This window comes from Staurois parvus, unplaced genomic scaffold, assembly GCF_062004578.1.
Source record: "Staurois parvus isolate SC_StPar_1 unplaced genomic scaffold, SC_StPar_1.0 ptg001045l, whole genome shotgun sequence".
Taxonomy (NCBI): domain Eukaryota; kingdom Metazoa; phylum Chordata; class Amphibia; order Anura; family Ranidae; genus Staurois; species Staurois parvus.
This window is the reverse complement of record NW_028318841.1, coordinates 5,979,046-5,997,331: the sequence shown is the minus strand read 5'-3', so window position 1 is coordinate 5,997,331 and position 18,286 is coordinate 5,979,046. Positions and strand designations below refer to the sequence as shown.

The window sequence follows — 18,286 nt, the reverse complement described above, 5'->3', positions numbered from 1 at the left end:
GGTGTAGAAATTAGTGGGAGAAGAGTGCTAGGGTGTTTGAGAGGAGTTACAAGAAACCTTGCAGTTCCACTGAAATGCAGCCATTCCTTCTTTCTTTTTTAGTAGTATAATGTGTGTAGTGAAATGGTAGCTGGGCATAAAAAGCAGTCGTCATATTGCCATTATTAGTGCATTCAGTTTTTTTTTTCGCACCGATACCAATGTGTATATTATTTATTGTTTGTACCAGTAGTATAGCCCAGAATCAATAATGCACATTTTGCTTTTTTTTTATCCTACCTAAAACTTACTGACACTAACTGATCTTGACCTTTGACCAAACCTTGACCAAAACACTAACCCTGGCACTGACCTAGATCAAACCTTGACCTAGCTATTTTTTAAATTTTTTTTTTAGACACGTTTGTTTGTTTACAGAGACTTTCTCCCTGCAAGGAGAGAGAGATACAAGATACAAAACTGTACCTGCTGACTTTTAATAACCAGCCACTCACCTCCACGATCCAGTGGTGTGGTCACCACAGCCAGTTTCACCAGTTGTCCTCTCTCCCTGGCGTCGGCTTCTTAAGTGTGGGCACCCAGCTGACAGCTTGTGGCTTCACAGCCGGATGCCCACTGCTCATGCATGAATGGTACCATAGTCTTCTGGGGCCTGTCACATGTTCCAGAAAACTGCGGGGGGCGGGGGGAGACAACGTTTGCTTCCGATTGCCTAGGTGATGGAAGCAGAACTCCGTCAGGTGGAGTGGGGGATCAGTACTTAAAGCGGAACTTCCCCTTTTGGGTGGAACCCTGCTTTAAAATTCCCCCAGGCATACTGATAAAATACATTGTAGGTAGCTAATTACCTGCCAAAGTATTTTTGGTCATTTCTGTCCAGTCCTGAGTACAGACCTGCCTGGCAGAGCAAGATATCTGATTTTTCTCTGTAGCAGCTCATTAACTGCTTCACGTCTTGTCTCAGCCCCAGCCTCAGCCTTTGATTGGATAGCAAGAGGTGAAGCAGCAGATGGTTGAGCTCATCTCTCTGTCACTCTGCTTTTGTCTCCTATCAGCACATTCCTTTCATTGCAGCACATCTGAATTCCACCTTCTTCTCCCGATCCCAAGTTTGATCTCTGTACAGGGACTGCATGAGGCTGATACCAAGCTCACTACTTGATTTAAAAATACATTTAGTGACGTATTACTGAGAATACATAGAGCTGGATTAATTTGTGTCTTTTTTTCTGCCTAGATTTCAACTACTTTCCAACCTAGTTTGTTTCCCAATCTGAAGGTGATAGCTCAGTTCTGCCCAGTATAATTGGCTGGGGGCCTACCCAACGTCTCAGATTATAGGCCAAATGTGTATTGATAAAGAATATCATGAAGATACCAAGGTAAACAACATATTAATTTAAGCAGAATGGAAGTATGGGGGTAGAGGTGATTTAGGGGACAGAGAATAGGGCAAGTTGTTAAGATTATAATAGTTGAATTTTACTATCTGTCACTTAACCCAACCTCTACACAAAGAAAAAAAATATCCATAAAACTTACTCCCAGTATTGCTTGCTTGGTAGCTCTGTTGTGTTGTCTGATATACAAGTCAGATTTTGTTCATGTACTGAAGACATGTTCATGGTTATTGTAGCATTGTCCAAAGTGACGTTGCAGAAGCCTGTAGAAGAAAACTTTCAGTACTCATCTGAAATATCATAAAGGCATCATATAATGAACAGGCCTACTTACCATTTATGGTGCCTTGACAGCTACTGTCTGCCCATTCATAGCAATCACCCCATGGCAGATAGCTTCGAAATGAAGCAAATAAATAAAATAAGCTGTAAGCAATGATGACATTGTAGTATATAGATACAAGGGTTGATATAATCACCATAGTGAACCCAACACCTTGAATAAAAAAAGACAATAATCATTAGTTACACATAATTTATATTACTTCTTATCAGCAGGAATATTTATGTAGTATAAAATTATATAAGGTACTTAAAATGTAAAAATTTATAATGTAAATATATATTTTGAAATTGATTGTCAACACACCTTATCAACATTGTTCCTGGAGATTATTTTCATTGATCAGGGTTAAAAACATTGAACAACACCTACTTTAGAATACTATGGATAATATTTTCTTGGATAAGAGATTTTGTATTTCTCATGCTATCGTTTCACTTGCCTACTTTCCTATTAGTGTTATTTTAAATAAAATCAAATTATATTATAACATAGCATTTAACCTACCAGGGTATAATATGATTTAGGTATAATGTCACCCCCAAAAGATTAAAACACATCTACTATACTTTTTTCTTGAGGTTTCATAATTTTACATGGGCACATAACTCATTTTTAAACATTTTTAGGAGGTGGTTTAAAAGCTCTTGTAAATTAGAAACTTGGCAATGCCATGATCAATAATGATTATGTTAGGTTAGTACACCAAAATAAGTTAGGTCCTCTTCAAGCATTCCACTTGCTAGTTCATCAGGTTGAATTACTCCTTATTTGTGGCTCCACCATTGGGTCCAATCAGCTGCCATTGTGCGATCTGCCAGGTTCTAGACATCAGATCTATGGCAAGGTTTTTTTTTTAGTTTGTTTTAATAACTAGATTGTGAAACAATTAAGTGACATTGGGTCACCTTCATTGGATACCAGTCTACCGCAAAAAAGCAAAAGGTTGGTAACACAAAGCTCAAAGGCCTCATAGATAATGGCAAATCACATTTTGTTATTCAGCCTGATCTGTCTTGAATATCACATCTTATGGATTGATATTCCTATCTTTGACCTTTTAAACTTGAGCTTCCTATTTAGAACCTGACATGATAGACATACAGTAAGCTGTCATTGCTGACTTGATTTAGAAAAGTGCATGCTCCAGAGCTGTCATTTTTTACTACATGGTTTTGGCTTAGAACAAGATATATGTATGCTTGTTCTGGCTTACTGACTCACTTAGTAGTAAAGCAAAGCCTTAATGTATCTTCTCTTTACCAATTAAGATATGGCAATTTCTATATTCATGTCTTGAAATGTTCCTTTTAAATGGTCAAATAAAGTTAAAAATAAAGTGTACAGCTAGGTACTTATGACATAATGTGGCAATCACTGACAGTAAGTGCAAGACAGACTTGAATTCTCAATAATTACAATCATTGGTAAATTGTTTTACCTAGTAACACAATGCTTATAAATGTCAAAATCTGATTCTGGCAGCTTAGAATGGCTTTTTCGTTAAACAGGTTCTACCAGCCTGCTTACTTTTTCCAGTAAAGGAATAGTGAAATGTAAAATAGTCTGAAATAACAAAATGGAATGAATATAAAGGCAATGAGGATAGAAATGTGTATAGCCAAAAAAGCAAGTGTACTGCAATGTATGAATTATGTGGCAAATGTGGGGCAGCTCAACCAAAAATTCAAACTGCAGATTGATGGTATTACAGGCTGGCCTATAAGCCAGGATCCTGAGAGTCCATCAGCAAAAAAATTATTTTGATTCCTCCTTAGATATTTGTGGTGTGCCATGCACCTCTTCATGCCAGGATGCCATATTTAGGCCTGAAGCAGCTCCATCTGAGTCATGCAAACGGTAAAGATCTATGCGCTGCTACATTACAATTATAGTAATACTATCAGGGAAGAAGATTGTTGCACTCACTACTCTGGTGTACTCACACTCAAAATTAAAGAAATGAAAAAGATGGTCAAGGTGAGCAGGGAGTAGGGTCACAAGTCAAGCACAGTGTTGAATATTGCTGGATGATAACACAACATATACTGGATTGGATGTTTATTATAGAAAAAAAAAATTATTGGACTGTCACTTTGTGTTTCTAAAGATTATGGTTCTATTTATGATGAGATAGAGCACCGCATTTTTTTCATTTATCTATCTGAGCCATGATTCCATTCCCTATTAGATTCGGTCACTTATTTTTCCACATGTACATGTACCATGTACCATGTACCTGCCACGTTACATCCAATGTAGAATGCTTATGTCCATTTAAACACAGGAAATAGTCACACCCAAAGCCTAGTCAATCCATTGTATGTATATGGCTGCACCTATAATGCACATAATAGTTGTTTTCGATGGTTTCACTTTACATTTAAAGTTTTTAAAGTTGCATTGTGACATCTCTCAGCCAGATACTAATCTCTTGGGTACATATTGCATGTAAGTAATGTTAATAATCTGTGAAATATGATGCATGATTTGAATGGACCAAATGTAATAAATAAGAAGACTATATTAAACAAATAATGTTTGCATTTGAACCAATTTTACAAAATCAAGGATTCTGATTTTCATAATTTTAAATGACTTTCAGGGATTTGCAAAGCAACAGATTTTACCATCAAAAGGTAGACACAACGCTACTATATACTGTCTCATAGGCAGCAATGCTCAGGTTGCCTTAAAGTAAACCTGCCTTCATCTGAACCCATATCCTGCTTTCCCTTCTTCAGTACAGCAACAGCAGGGGCTGGAAGAGTGGTGAGAGGACAGGCATAGGGAAAATTTCTTGCAAGGAGTTTGCCCTTACCACTCACAAGTACACCATTCACAGCAGCAGGATTGCCTTTGCAGAGTTGGTCTGCGACTAGTAGAGCCATTTTTCTATGCCCTGAATTATTGAGGCAGATGGATTGTCATGTTGGTGGTGGTGTACTACTGGAGAAGTGGTGATAACAAGCTGGTGGTCTGGTAAAAAGGTAAAGTGGTGAAGGGAAGCTGTGCTCAGACTAAAGAGGAAATAAAAAATCTATTTTACTTCCTTTATTTCTCTTTTACAATGATTACCAGAGAAATATTTTTTAATGTGCCAAGATATAATTTCCATATTAATTTCTTGGCCTGGCTTTCCTTTTTTATTTTAAATGCCTCTGCAAGGTTCATATGCAGGTATTGCTACAATCACATGTCTGTACCACCCTTGTACTATCCTGTTTGCCTAAATATTTAAAATTATATTCATAATGCATCTGGTAATTATTTCTGACTCATCATAACCTTGTAACTTCATCATTTAAACACTCTCCTGTTTCACACATTCTAGAATCTTACCTACTTGTGTGACATCTTTTCACAATTTTGAAAGTTTTGTTTTCTCTGAAACTATCTACATGGCTCTATGAAGCCTGGTAGCACGGCCAGTGCTATCACTAGGCAAACTTGGCAGCCGCCTAGGGCGCAGCCATGGCTGCTGGGAGGGCAGTTTGGTATGGCAGTCTATATTAGTGGAGTGTATAGGGGAGTGTGGTGGGGCAGTGTAGAGCAGTGCTGTGTGTCAGTCCAGTAGTTCAGAAGGCAGCAGTGGTAGGGAGAGAGGGTAGTGGAGGGTGATCGGTGGATGGAGGAGTGGGGCTGGTAGTGGGGTAGTGCCATGGATGGAGTTGTGGATCAGGGATGGCAGATCCCGGTGATCAGTGCTGTGCCCGACTCTCAGTGATTGACACTGAGCAGTGGTAGCAGATTGGAAGTGAATGGGGGGCGGGGCACCACATAAGTATAGTGCGGAGATGGCTGTGCCTGTGCCCCTGGATCCCTCCCTTGTGTCCCAGTCCCTCCTTCATGATGAAGACTCACCCCCCAGCCAAGCAGATGTGCTTCGGGAAGAGACCGGTCTCCACTGATGCCCAAATCATGAGTACCAGCTGCTTCCTCTCTGTCCGACTCCTCCCAGCTCTGATCAGTACAGAAGGCTCTGATCCAGGGTCACTGTTCACCCTGCCCCCACCCCATAGAACCCTGCACCCCTCACGATAAACCTCATCCCCACCTCATAGAAGCCTGCTCTTGTCACTGTTCACCCTGCCCCCACCCCATAGAACCCTGCACCCCTCACGATAAACCTCACCCCTACCTCATAGAATCCTGCACCCATCACTGTTCACCCTGCTCCCACCCCATAGAACCCTGCACCCCTCACTATACACCCCACCCCATAGAACTCTACCCCTCTCTGTTCACCCTGCCCCCACCCCATAGAACCCTGCACCCATCACTGTTCACCCTGCTACCACCCCATAGAACTCTGCACCCCTCACTATGCACCCCTCCCCATAGAACACTTTACCCCTCTCTTTTCAATCTGCCCCCACCCCATAGAACCCTGCACCCCTCACTATACACACCACACCATAGAATACTGTACCACTCTCTATTCACCCTGCCCCCAGCTAATAGAATCCTGCACCCCTTACTATACACCCTGCCCCCGCCTCATAAAACCCTGCACCCATCACTGTTCTCCCCACCTCATAGAGCCCTGAGCCCCTCACTACACACCCCTCCCCACAGAACACTGTACCCCTCTCTGTTCACCCTACCCCCACCCCATAGAACCCTTCACTGTTCACCCTGCCCCCACCCCACAGAACCCTGCACCCCTCACTATACACTTCACCCCCACCTCCTAGAACCCTGCACCTATCACTGTTCACCCTGCCCCAATCCCATAGAACCCTGCACCCCTCACTATTCACCTGGACCCACCTTGACCCACTTTATAGAGCACTGTACCACTCACTATTTACCCTGCCCCCACCCCATACTTCCCCAGATGGTATAACACTGCACCACAACTATTTACCCTTCTCCAACCCTATACTGATCCATTCTGTTTAACTCTGCACCCTGATTGTACAAGGGAGCACCCATCATCCCAATGTATATAATGCTGCACCCATTACTATGTATCCTTTCTCCCAACCTATGCAGTCACTTTTCGTACTGGGAAGGCCCAATTTATTTAACACTACACTTTGGTATGTACCCTACTCCCTTCTTTTACTGGGGGACCCCACTCTTTTAAATATTGCACCACTTTACTGTGAACACTGCCCCATCATAGTACCAGGGAGCCCCATGCTCCATAACCCTGCACTCCCTTACTCTGTACCCAGCTACATGCCCCCATTAGTACTGGGGAGCCCTAGTCAACTATAGCCCCTTACGTACCCTTCCCCATCTCATTCTGCTCACTCGTAGTACTAAGAAGTCACACTCTCTAGAACACTGCACCCCTTTCTACTTACCCTGCCCCCACCTAATACTACCTTTTCTTGGTACCGGGGAGACTGATCTCTATAACACTGTACCCTGCTGCAGTATACCCCATCCTTACCACAAGACTACTTTCACATCTGCTCCAGGTATGGTGGCCGCATTCTTAAAAATACTGCACTATTTAATATTTACATACCTCCCCTTCTCTAATACTTTGTTGGGGGTGGACATGAAATTGCATTGGTGGGGTCCCAAGAAAATGTTTGCCCATGGTCCAATCAACATTAAAGATGGCTCTGGACAGCAGTGACAACTGGAAGGATGTGATGAGCCGGCCATCTGGGCGCAGTGGCTGGAATGGATGATAGGGCTGTATTTGACAGGAACGGGAGGGGTGCTGGCTTTGAGAGCGGGAATACTACTGGCAGGGTGGAAAGGAATGCTGAAACAGCACTGCAGGAGTGGAGATGATGCATCAGCTATGCCGTCTGTAGGAGCAGGAGTGATGCTGGCATGGATCAGGAGGAAAACTGAGGTAGCGGTAGGACACTTGTGGAGAGGGAACTTTGCTGGCTGATGGATAGGAAGAGGATGGTAGGAAAGGGGGTGGGGGACATTGGAAAGTGAGATATTGACCAGGCTGGAGTATTTTTGAGTGTCAGCTATGCTAGTTGAGGCAGAATTAAGAAGTGAAATTGGTGCCACTGGGTTTAAACTTGACAGGTGGGTGTGGCTGAAGAAGTTGACAGATGTGGTGGCGGGCTAAGTTACTGTTTGGAGGATATGATGAGGAATATAGGGATATGTGAAAGGTGACTTGATGGGGGAGAGTTTTGGAGGGGGGGGGGCTCACGTAGTTGGTCTTGCCTAGGTTGCAAAATAGTCTAGCATGGGCCCTGCCTAGTAGTGTGGTTCTGTTAGAGATGTCTACTCATAGAGTTATCTTTTTAGCCTAATTTGATAGTATTCAGCAAACAATTACTGAGCAATATATAGATACAGCGGTCTAATTCTTCTGACATGTACCGGCAAAGTCTCTTCCACAGTGCTTCACATGTTGGACAGTAGAATCCCCTGATCTGACTGGGATCACAGCTATACGAATGACTGGAAGATTCACATGAGTTTTAACCAACCAAACAGTGGCACAGTTTCTGTCTGATGATAAAAATAATGTGGGTCTCCAACCATATCTATAGACAGAAGAACCTGTAGGTTTACTAATCTTGGATTAAGTGTTAGGTAAGCATTGGGGATTTTTAAAAGAAAAACAGGGTTAATGGTTTTAGGTCCGCTTACTAAAACACAAAGCCTTTTAGCTTTACTTGCCAACTGAGGTTTTCAAGGAATTACATTTCTCAAATGTTCTCCTATTTTATAGTAATCAAATGTTTACCTACTGGTACTATCATTTTTTAAAGCTTAACTTCAGGCAAACAGCTAAAACACAGTTAAACATATATACTGTATTTATTTGCAATCGAATAAAGTGCTAAAGGATTCTTAATTCTGCTCAGCCAGTGCTGTAAACCAAACACCCATGGAGCACTGCATAGCAAATTTCGTGGCCTCATGATTCTCTATTGCAGTTAAGCAATGTGGCTTGATCACCCTTTCACCCCCAGTCCACTTTTTAGAAAACTGAAGTCCACTTCCACTCCTACCACTCAGTGAAGTTCATCACCCTGCTATCTTCTCCTGACAGCAAGCTCCATGTGTAAGATTAAATGCAAAACTTTACAGCCTTTATTAGCTCACAGAGGTGTCCCCTCCCTTTCATAGGCCTGCTGTGCAAGAGACCACACAAAGCTAATATAACAATAGATTTACCTTACTTATTCTAGCTATATTTAAAAATACTTGTATTGATTGCATCCATGTCATAGAATAAACATTTACACCATTATTTATTATCTATTATATTTATAAATTATATTAACTTAAAGGACACCTGTCATATAAGAAATAATTATGTATAAATACTGTATAATAACAATAATGTATAAAAAATAATGCTAATTGCCTGTCTATCACCCTGGCTATAATCGTTTCTGAGTCAATTATCTGGAATAAAGATGCAGATCTGGAATTTTGCTTCACTTTGGCTTGTTGCACATTTTTTCCAGAACAGTATGGGGTTTATTTACTAAAGCTGGAGAGTCCAAAATCAGACTCCCTTCTGCATAGAAACCAATCAGCTTCTAACCTCAGCTTGTTCAATGAAGCTTTGGCAATGAAACCTGGAAGCTGATTGGTTTCTATGCAGAAGTGAGTCTGATTTTGGACTCTCCAGCTTTAGTAAATAAACCCCTATATGTCTTTCACGTCAGGTGGCCTTCAGTAATGTTGACTCTTAATGACAGTTAAAAGAGGAATAATTCAATTCAATTATTTTGGGCTGTCCAGGGGGGCAGTTTATTCCAGCTGTTGTGAATTTTAAGTATTCCTAGATTCTGATTTCTAGTATTAATAATTCAAGATTACCTTGGAAAAAGGGGGCAATTCTCCATATTTCAATGGGTCCGAGGCTGGCAAACTGGCCTAGTGAGCACTCTAAAAATAATAAAGGTAAACCTGCCAGAGCCAGCATTATTACATAAGGGATCAGGAAGGCACCTAAAACAAATAAGAACAGCACATTATTTGTTTAAACGCACATTATTGCAACCATTTAAATGTAAAGTTTCTGAATTTTAAGTTGCTTTGGTATCTGAGTCTGAACATCCGAATTGCTTAAAGAAATGAATAACCTGTATGTTAGACTTGCTGGGTGTGTAAGTAACATTTATAGCTACAGTATTAGGATGGACATATACATGCAAGACCTGATCATAGTGATACAACACATTCAGCTATTGATAGCAACATCTAGACCATACACACAGGACTGTTTTAAAGCCTAAAGTTGGCCATAAATAAAGCAATTTTCTTTCCTTCAACCATGGGTTAAAGGGAAAATAAAAGCTTGATTCCTCCATCAACACTAACTGTGTTGATGGGATAATCCCTCTCACTGTGCTGTAGTATCCTGACAGTGGGAGGTTTCCCTGCTGTCAGAATACAATGATTACTGCTGCTGGCTATACCCATTGGCAGTAATCATACAAAAAAAAAAAAGCTACAAGCTGGTTGTACTGAAGTTGATCTATAGATCAACTTCAGAACAACCAGCCTGCCCATAGACCAAAATGTTGAGCTATGTCTGTCTTAAGTCCAGTCAATTTTGCTTTTATTTTTTAGTCTTGGATAGAGTGTGAAATAGTTTTTTTTTTTTTTTCAAAAATTATTTTATTGGGAAAGTTAAGGCAGATCAATGTACATACAAATATAGATCACAGTCATAGACACAATATGCAGCATCCCGTTTCACAGACGGGCTATGGGTTTGAATTGTAGTACAAATTGCGGTGAGGTATATCTTTATATCAAAGGCGTATAGCAAACCAGCAGATACAAAAAGTGTAATAGATAACTCATTATAGGTATAATAATTACTGACCTATCTACTTGTAAGCCCTTATGTTGAGGGAATGTAAAGTGTTTGAAAAGAATAGCACATGATGATGTGTGCGTTATGATTTGTGTGATCCACTTGAAATTAGTCACACCTGTATGTGTGAAATAGTTAACAGGTTTTATTTCTTTCTGTGATCCTTATTGAGACAATTTTCCTTCACTTCCTGTCCCTGTGAAACCCATAAAAATAGGACTGTAGGTGTCAGAACAGATAAGCACAAACAGCCATAAATACTCTATCCCTTGCTCTCTGTACCGAAATATTCATTTATGTGCCCCTTTTGGAGAGAATTCCAATCATTTTTGTCCTGTCAGGAGGTGAAGGGGAATCTCTCCAATGGCAACAAAAAAATTACAGAAGCTTTAACACTTTTCTACTCTATATAATACCAAATAAAACATTTTGGTTAATGTTAGGCAGGCTTTAAGATATTGCACAATACACGGCTTCCTCTGTTTGGCCAAGGTGGAAATTGTGATATCATCTGCCCTCCTCTACACCTTGGCCAATCAAGCCTTGTTTTCATTGATAAAAATACAAGGCTTCCCCTGAATGTTGGAGAAGCACTCACTCTGACTCCTTTTTTCAGAAGCACATGGGCAGTCACTTGTACTACTTCCAAAACACAGCACCACTTACTGTATGCAGCAAATATTATTACAGTCCATTACAGCACATCGTTCTGTAATGGAAATAGTTAATTTGGGTCAGCTTGGCCCAAATGAACCATGTAAAGTGAAATGAAACCTGGAATTCTACTTTAATGATCTACATTCTGCTCTTGGATGGCCCATTTGTTTTTGAACCAGGTTTTATTTTTTGCACAACTATGAAATGTAGATATAGGAGACATGAAACAAAATCATCATTGATGACTATGTAATTTAGAAAGTTGTTCTGTAGCCTTTTAAAGGCAAACAAGAAGACAATAACAGTTTATTAAAATGACCCTAGTAGGGAACAAGGCAAAGCATTGATTCAGCTTGTTTACTCTGAAGTTTATGTATCAAGGCAAACATTAGACACAATGCTTTTTAAGTGGGGGAAATTTAATAGCTCCTTTTCATTCTTTGGGTGTGAAATGTGAAAAAAATTAAAGGGCCCCTCTGGATAAAAAAGCTAAACATTATTATTGAATATATTTTGATGAATATAAATATATTCAATAAAAAAGTATTGTGCCAAATACACTCCTGTTTTTATAGTGCTTTCTGACAATTGTTAATTTGCATTGTTTTTTTACTTAATTATCTGTTTGATTGCTATGAGCAGCAAGAACAGTTTTTACCTTTAGACACTTTGGACAATATGGAACAGTATCTTTATGTTTGCAACTGGATCACTAAAAAGGTGTGAGGGAACCCTAATTGATATATATATATATATATATATATATATATTTATTTATATATATACTTTTTCTCTATATATATATATACTTTTTTTTAACTGATCTCAGTCATGGTATTCAGCAGACAGTGTATTCTTCACAGTACCTCCACCATGTTTGTACGATAGATATGGAAATCTCCAGACATTTCCAAGTCCTACGGCATACCCCACCAAAGACAGCAAGTAATCTGTTTTGCTAGACCAAAACTCTCGTTCTGGATTTTCATTTGTGCTGTTCACACTTGTGTTATCCTGAAAAAGAAAAAATATGTTGAGCCGCATTAAATTTTTGACCTAATCCCCCCCCCCAAAAAAAAATACATTGAAAACAAAAGCTAAAATTGTGTTTAACTATCCAGTCATGTGCAGATGATTGAGTATCTAAAATGAACAGGAATTTAGTTTTTATTTGCTTGGCTAATTGAAGTGAATAATTACACAGATTTCTGAGTGCAGATTATCAACCTCTTTAGTAAGTCAGCCTTCCTATTTCTATGACTTGTTTTTCTTTTTATGAATGCTTTTCAACAATGCAGACTAGGGCCAATTAGTGTTAAGTACTGATTCACCTGTATTTGGTATGTTTGGATTGGGAAAACAGACATAGGTATGTTGAAATGATCTATGTTAAGAGTAGCAAACAAATGAAGATCTAGGTAAATCTGGGTAAGTGAATGTGACAGATACACCTATCATCATTGCATTTTTTGTCTAGAGATATGTATACTGAATTGGTAGCCTAACAAAAGGAGGGTACAAAGGGAGAGACCTTGCACAGAGCAGGCAAGTATACCATGCTTGCTATTTTAATTAAAACAATTAAGATTTAATGTTACTTTAACAATATAACTGTGGGTAATAAATTAATAGGAAGACATGCATGGTATTATATTTGCTGCTTTCAGTCATGTTTATTCCACATTAATTGATGATATTAGAACCTAGCATAGTTCTCAACTTTCAGATTTATTCAGTAAGTAGAGCAAAATCAAATTCAAATATGAATCATACTAAAACTAATACTAACTACTCAGATTGCACTTTAGTCAAGTAAAACCATTTCTGATTGGTTGGTATGACCTACAGCATTTCCATACTACCTATTTTTGCTCAATCAGACTTGACTGTTCCACCAAAGTAGTAGAGGTTAGTTATGTAGCAAAGTGAAAGTTCACTTAACCTAGCAAAAAAGGCAAAACTATGTTCACTACCCAATCAAGTACAAGGAAAATATTTTAAAAACTTGATTTTTTCTTGTATATGATTAGATGATTGAATTGAACACAACTTAAATGTACACACAAGCAAAGTGTGCACACCATTTGCAAAGTGACCATGCTTAATCCCCCTTAGAAAATAAACCCTAGTCTATAATTTGGCAAACTCAATTTAATAATTTATATCATGCGCATTGCTAACAGCTATGATCTTTATTGCAGTCAAAGACCTAGATCAGCTGTACAGATTTTCCCGCAGTAATCCATCACCCTATCATTATGATGACAGTTTAGAAAGAGATGATCTATACTCTGACCAAGTTTAAAAAAAAGTTATAGGCTTTTAATTGGAATCTGTCCAGGAACAAAAACATCAAATACTCATAGTCACAAAGGAAAAGAGCTGAATGTTATTAGCAGATTTTTATAATTATTATTAATAATAATAATATTAAATTCTACTGAAGACAAGTAAATTCTTTTCATTTAATAACTTATCTTTTTCTTTTCAAATTACTCCATTAGTACGTTTAGTGCATATAGCATAAATACAGTAATGTGTGTTAATTACTTGTTCCAATTAAATATAACAAATTATAGCACAAAAGTTTCCATCATGAATCAAGTTTAAAACTTTTTTCACTTCTAATCCTAGCAAAGGAGGGAAGGGAGGAAGGAAGGAAGGTCATATTTATAGATCACATAGTATAGAAAGATAACATTTTTACACTGGTTAGATAAAAAACTAATATATGTACTAAAAGAATGTATAGAAGATAAATTATTTGAAAATGACTTACATTAGTCTTGGTTGACTTTTTTCCACAGCATTTTAAAAATCCCGGTAGTGTTATATTTCCCATGTCCTCTTTTTAAATACTTAGCAGGTCTCTTGTTGTAACCTCTGTGTTGTACTGTGATGGAGTGATGTAAGGGTTGACAATACAATGTAGCATGTAATTAAGGAGTGCAACAATTGACTTATTGTGATTACTCGATGAAGCTACTACAGTACACCTTGTCCACAGGAAGAATGAACCACATTCATGGCTCTGCAAATATCTAAAGTGAATAACCAAAGCCACTTAGAAATGCTGCATCTCATACTGTGAAACAATTCTAAGTACTAAGTTCTCCTTCAAGAACAAGATTATATGTCTGACAAGTGCAGCCCCGCCTTAAGTGAGTGGCTCTTTCAACATTATGTGGTAATTATTCTTTATGAATATGAATTTGATCCAACTTTACAACTGGCCATACATGGTTCAGTTTTTTCCGGCTGGCTGAATGGAAAAACTCAACTGATTTCCCTATCCACACATTGAATGTGGATGGGGAAATTCTCCCCACTGTGTCAAACTTTGCTGAACCATACAAATCAGTCCATTTCATACAGCTGCTTGTTGTTTAGATATTTGCAGATTTGCCTATATCCACTGTGTGCAGAATGTTTGGTTTACTCCACATGGATAATGAAAGTGGTTTGATAATGACCAAACTTAGTTGCTGACATCCTACAAGCACATTTTACATCTCTGTATACTGATTTCATGTCATGGCTGATCATATATTAATAGATCTAAAATGTCAGTTCTGTACTGTATGAAGGGATATTATTGGCAGAATAAATTACAGACAATATATCTTGCAACACAATTAGTTAAATTGATATAAAAAACTTTTTTTTAAAAAAAAAAATAACAAATAAGTGGTTTTACACAGAGCTGCCCCAATTCTCCTCTTCTCAGGTCCCCTGCTGGCGCTCCTAGCCCCTCCCTCCTGCCAAGTGCCCCCAGAGCCAGCAACGTTCTTTGGGGGCACCCAAGCAGGCTTGTTCCTGCATTGCTGCTCCATGTGTCCATTCACACACAGAGCCATGGCTTGGCCCTGTCCCCTCTCTTTCCTCATAGGCTCAATGGTCATGATTAACCAATGGCTCCCGATGCTGTCACAGCCAATGAGGAGGGAGAGTACCCGGAGAGCCGAGACTGTTGTTCATATCTGGATCCAAAGGAGACTCCAGTAAGTATTAGGGGGGATGGGGGTGCTTCTGCACATAGAAAGGTTTTTTATCTTCAGGCATACAATGAATGAGGGTAAAAAACCCTTGAGCCTTTACAACCACTTTAAATTGTTCCAGCAAATCTGGTAATACATGGATCTAAACTGGCCATAGATAGATCAAAATTCATCTGGTTCAGCGGGGACTGGATGAATTTTGATTCATGTGTGGCCAGGCTTGTTTGACAAAAGTTGTCTTTACTTCCACTTTTGTTGGTATATTTTTTTCAATCAGCCAGCCTCAGCCAATTGAAGAAAGTCCCACTGTCAGAATACAATGTCCTAGCAATGAGGATTCCTCCATCCACCTTGCTTGTGTGGATGGGGGAAGCTGTTCAATTTTTTTGCTCAAACTGCCAGCTGAATGAAATAAAAAATCTATGCCCAGCTTACAGTGATTCTAAAGGCTTGATTTTTTTTCCTTTAAAATAATAAACACATCATACTTGCAGTATTGTGCAAATTAATTGGGAGAAGCTTACAAGAACTGTTTCAAGACTTTATCTGGGCCTATGAAAATTTAAACGTTTTGCAGATTGATTTCTGCATGTCTAAACGTGTTTGAGAAAGTGCTCTCCTGTTTTTCACTCTTTTACTTCAGTCTGAATTAATATTTCTCACAGAGAGGATTTGATTGAAGTTGGTTCACTATATGAATTATTATTTTGTTATTTTTAAAGATGGATATCAGTCCCTAAAAGCGATGGGAAATAATTGCTTTGAGAGAAAATACTGAATTAACAGTTAGATAGCAAATATAGATAGCAATGCATAGAATGCATGACAATAAACAAAAACCTTTATCCAAACAAAAACCTCCATCCAACTCTAACACCTTCACCAACCCCTTATTATGGTACTCAACACTAATCCTCACACTAGCCATTTAATGTAACATTAACCTTTATACTGCTCTTCCCTGTACCGCTATGACTCTATGCCTAACACTAACTTTCCTTTTACCCTCTTGATAACTCGAACAGATCTCTGTATCCCTAACATTAAAGTACAACTAAAGTAAAAAAAATGTTCACGTTTTAAATAGAATGGAGATAGATTAATAAACACCTCTATTTGTCCTGTTTACCATTATCATTGAAAGTGAAAGTAAAAGAAAATCCCACATTTTGGGTTGTCCCCAGAAAAGTAATAGAGGGGAAATATTCCAATTGGGACACTAGTTCTGTTGGCCTGAGGGTCCCCAAGGGTTTCTATTAATTTGTTGGGATTTTCTTTCACTTCCTGTTTTTGCTGTGGGGTAGGAAGTGAAATCTCCCTAACGGGACCCTCCATTACTCCATCTAAAATAAAGAAAAAAAAGTTTTGCTTATACTTCCATATAGTTGCCCTGAATATGGGTGTAACATGTAACATGTTACAAAAGGTGAACTTATCCTTTAAGGACAAAACATAAAGTAATCCATTAAACTCACATTAAACTCTAAAGCATTGCACCAGCAATCAGCAGATCGCTGGCACCATGCAGGTCCCATGCAGACCTGTCAGTATATCTGCTTGCCTGTATGCATTGTAGAAGCAAGCAGATATACTGACAGGAAGAATCAATGAACTACTACAGCATTCCACAGCACCGTGGTAGTTCACTGAGAACTACAAACCAACAGCCTCAAAGGCCGTCGGGAGTTGTAGTTCATTCATTCACAGAACACCATGAATGATGCGGTCGGGCGGGTAGAGCCCCTCATGGCCACTTTTTTTACAGTTGTGACAACTAGCAGAGAATAGAAGAGCTCCCGCTACCTGTCACAGAGGGGAACAGGTAGGAACGGGGACCATTCCATTCGTAACATGTTACATGCTACACCCTGAATATGAGTGTAACATGTAACATGTTACAAAAGGTGAACCTTTAAAGACAAAACATAAAGTAATCCATTAAACTACCATTTCCCTAAAGTACACAAACCTGTCACAAAGGGCTGGTTGTCTGTGCCCCTCTCATCCATCCATCCCTGCTGTTTGTTTTTTTCTATGTTCCTCCAGTGGAAGACCAAGATGACTGAGCCGGGGAAAGTCCACAGAAGAAGATGGGCTGCTCAGCTCAATCCTCTTGATCTACCATTGGAGGAACACAAAAAAACATACAGCAGGGATAGATGGATCAGAGGAACACAGACAACCAGCCCTTTGTGACATGCTTCTGTACATTGGAGAAATATGAGTTTAATGGATTACTTTATGTTTTGTCCTTAATAAAAAGAAGTTTTTACACTAGGGGAGTGCTTCCCTTGTTTTTTTCCCTTTTCTCTAAACCTCATACCAAACCTCATTTCTTCTAAGTTAATTATTTGCTTGCGTACGCCCCTTTCCTGCTGCTGGAATCATCTGCACCATAGACCAACCTCTGCAATGCAAAGGATACAGGTGCCAATGTCCCAACTCTAAAATGTGCAACTTTGTTACACAGCATAGTATAGCATAGTACACAATTAATGTTGTGTATGGTCAGCAAATAAATGGGTAATCTGCAACTGCCAGATACGAATAACTAATATGAAAGCTCCAACTGGGATAGCTGTTCTTTGTAGCGGTGTCCAGAGAGCATGTCAAAGGATGTTTAGACTGAATAATGACATGACAATCACAAAGCAATAGCTTAACCATTTGACGCCTGGCCAAAAGCCATATGGCGTCCGGAAAAATGCACTAGCTTTCCGGGAGGCCGTCATATGGCGTACTCCCGCACATGTGCAGTTCGCGCGCTTGCAGAGCCGCGCAGTGGTGCAATCTGTCACCGGCCGTGTACCTCGGACACAGCCGATGACAGATCTGAGTATCGGCCCCGTTGCCGGTACCATGTGACCTGCTGTGACCAATCACAGCAGGTCACATGACAGTTGTATACAATGGATGGCTTCATTCATGCCATCCATTGTATACTAGTGTCTAGCTGTAAATGGTCACAGCTAAACACATGCACATGTCATGTGATTAGCTGTGGCCAAATCACAGCTAAGCACAAAAAAAAAAAAAAAACCCTGAATGAATCGATGTCATTCAGGTAAATGCTTGCTTATAGCAAAGTAATTCTTTGCTATAAGCAAATTGT

At 39.3% G+C, this 18,286-nt stretch overlaps 1 protein-coding gene across 1 annotated transcript in view; it reads right to left on the bottom strand.

The window, feature by feature from the left end:
- LOC149440937 (sodium- and chloride-dependent neutral and basic amino acid transporter B(0+)-like) overlaps nt 1-14,248 on the bottom strand; it is a 44,313-nt gene extending 30,065 nt beyond the window's left edge. Inside the window, exons 1-5 of the mRNA XM_089657970.1 lie at nt 13,956-14,248; nt 12,043-12,190; nt 9,514-9,645; nt 1,735-1,896; nt 1,543-1,663 (exon numbers count right to left, since the gene is read on the bottom strand). Of these exons, the coding sequence (XP_089514096.1) occupies nt 1,543-1,663; nt 1,735-1,896; nt 9,514-9,645; nt 12,043-12,190; nt 13,956-14,018 (626 nt within the window). The 5' untranslated portion in view covers nt 14,019-14,248. The remainder of the gene's footprint in view (nt 1-1,542; nt 1,664-1,734; nt 1,897-9,513; nt 9,646-12,042; nt 12,191-13,955) is intronic.
- Nucleotides 14,249-18,286: the final 4,038 nt, after the last annotated feature.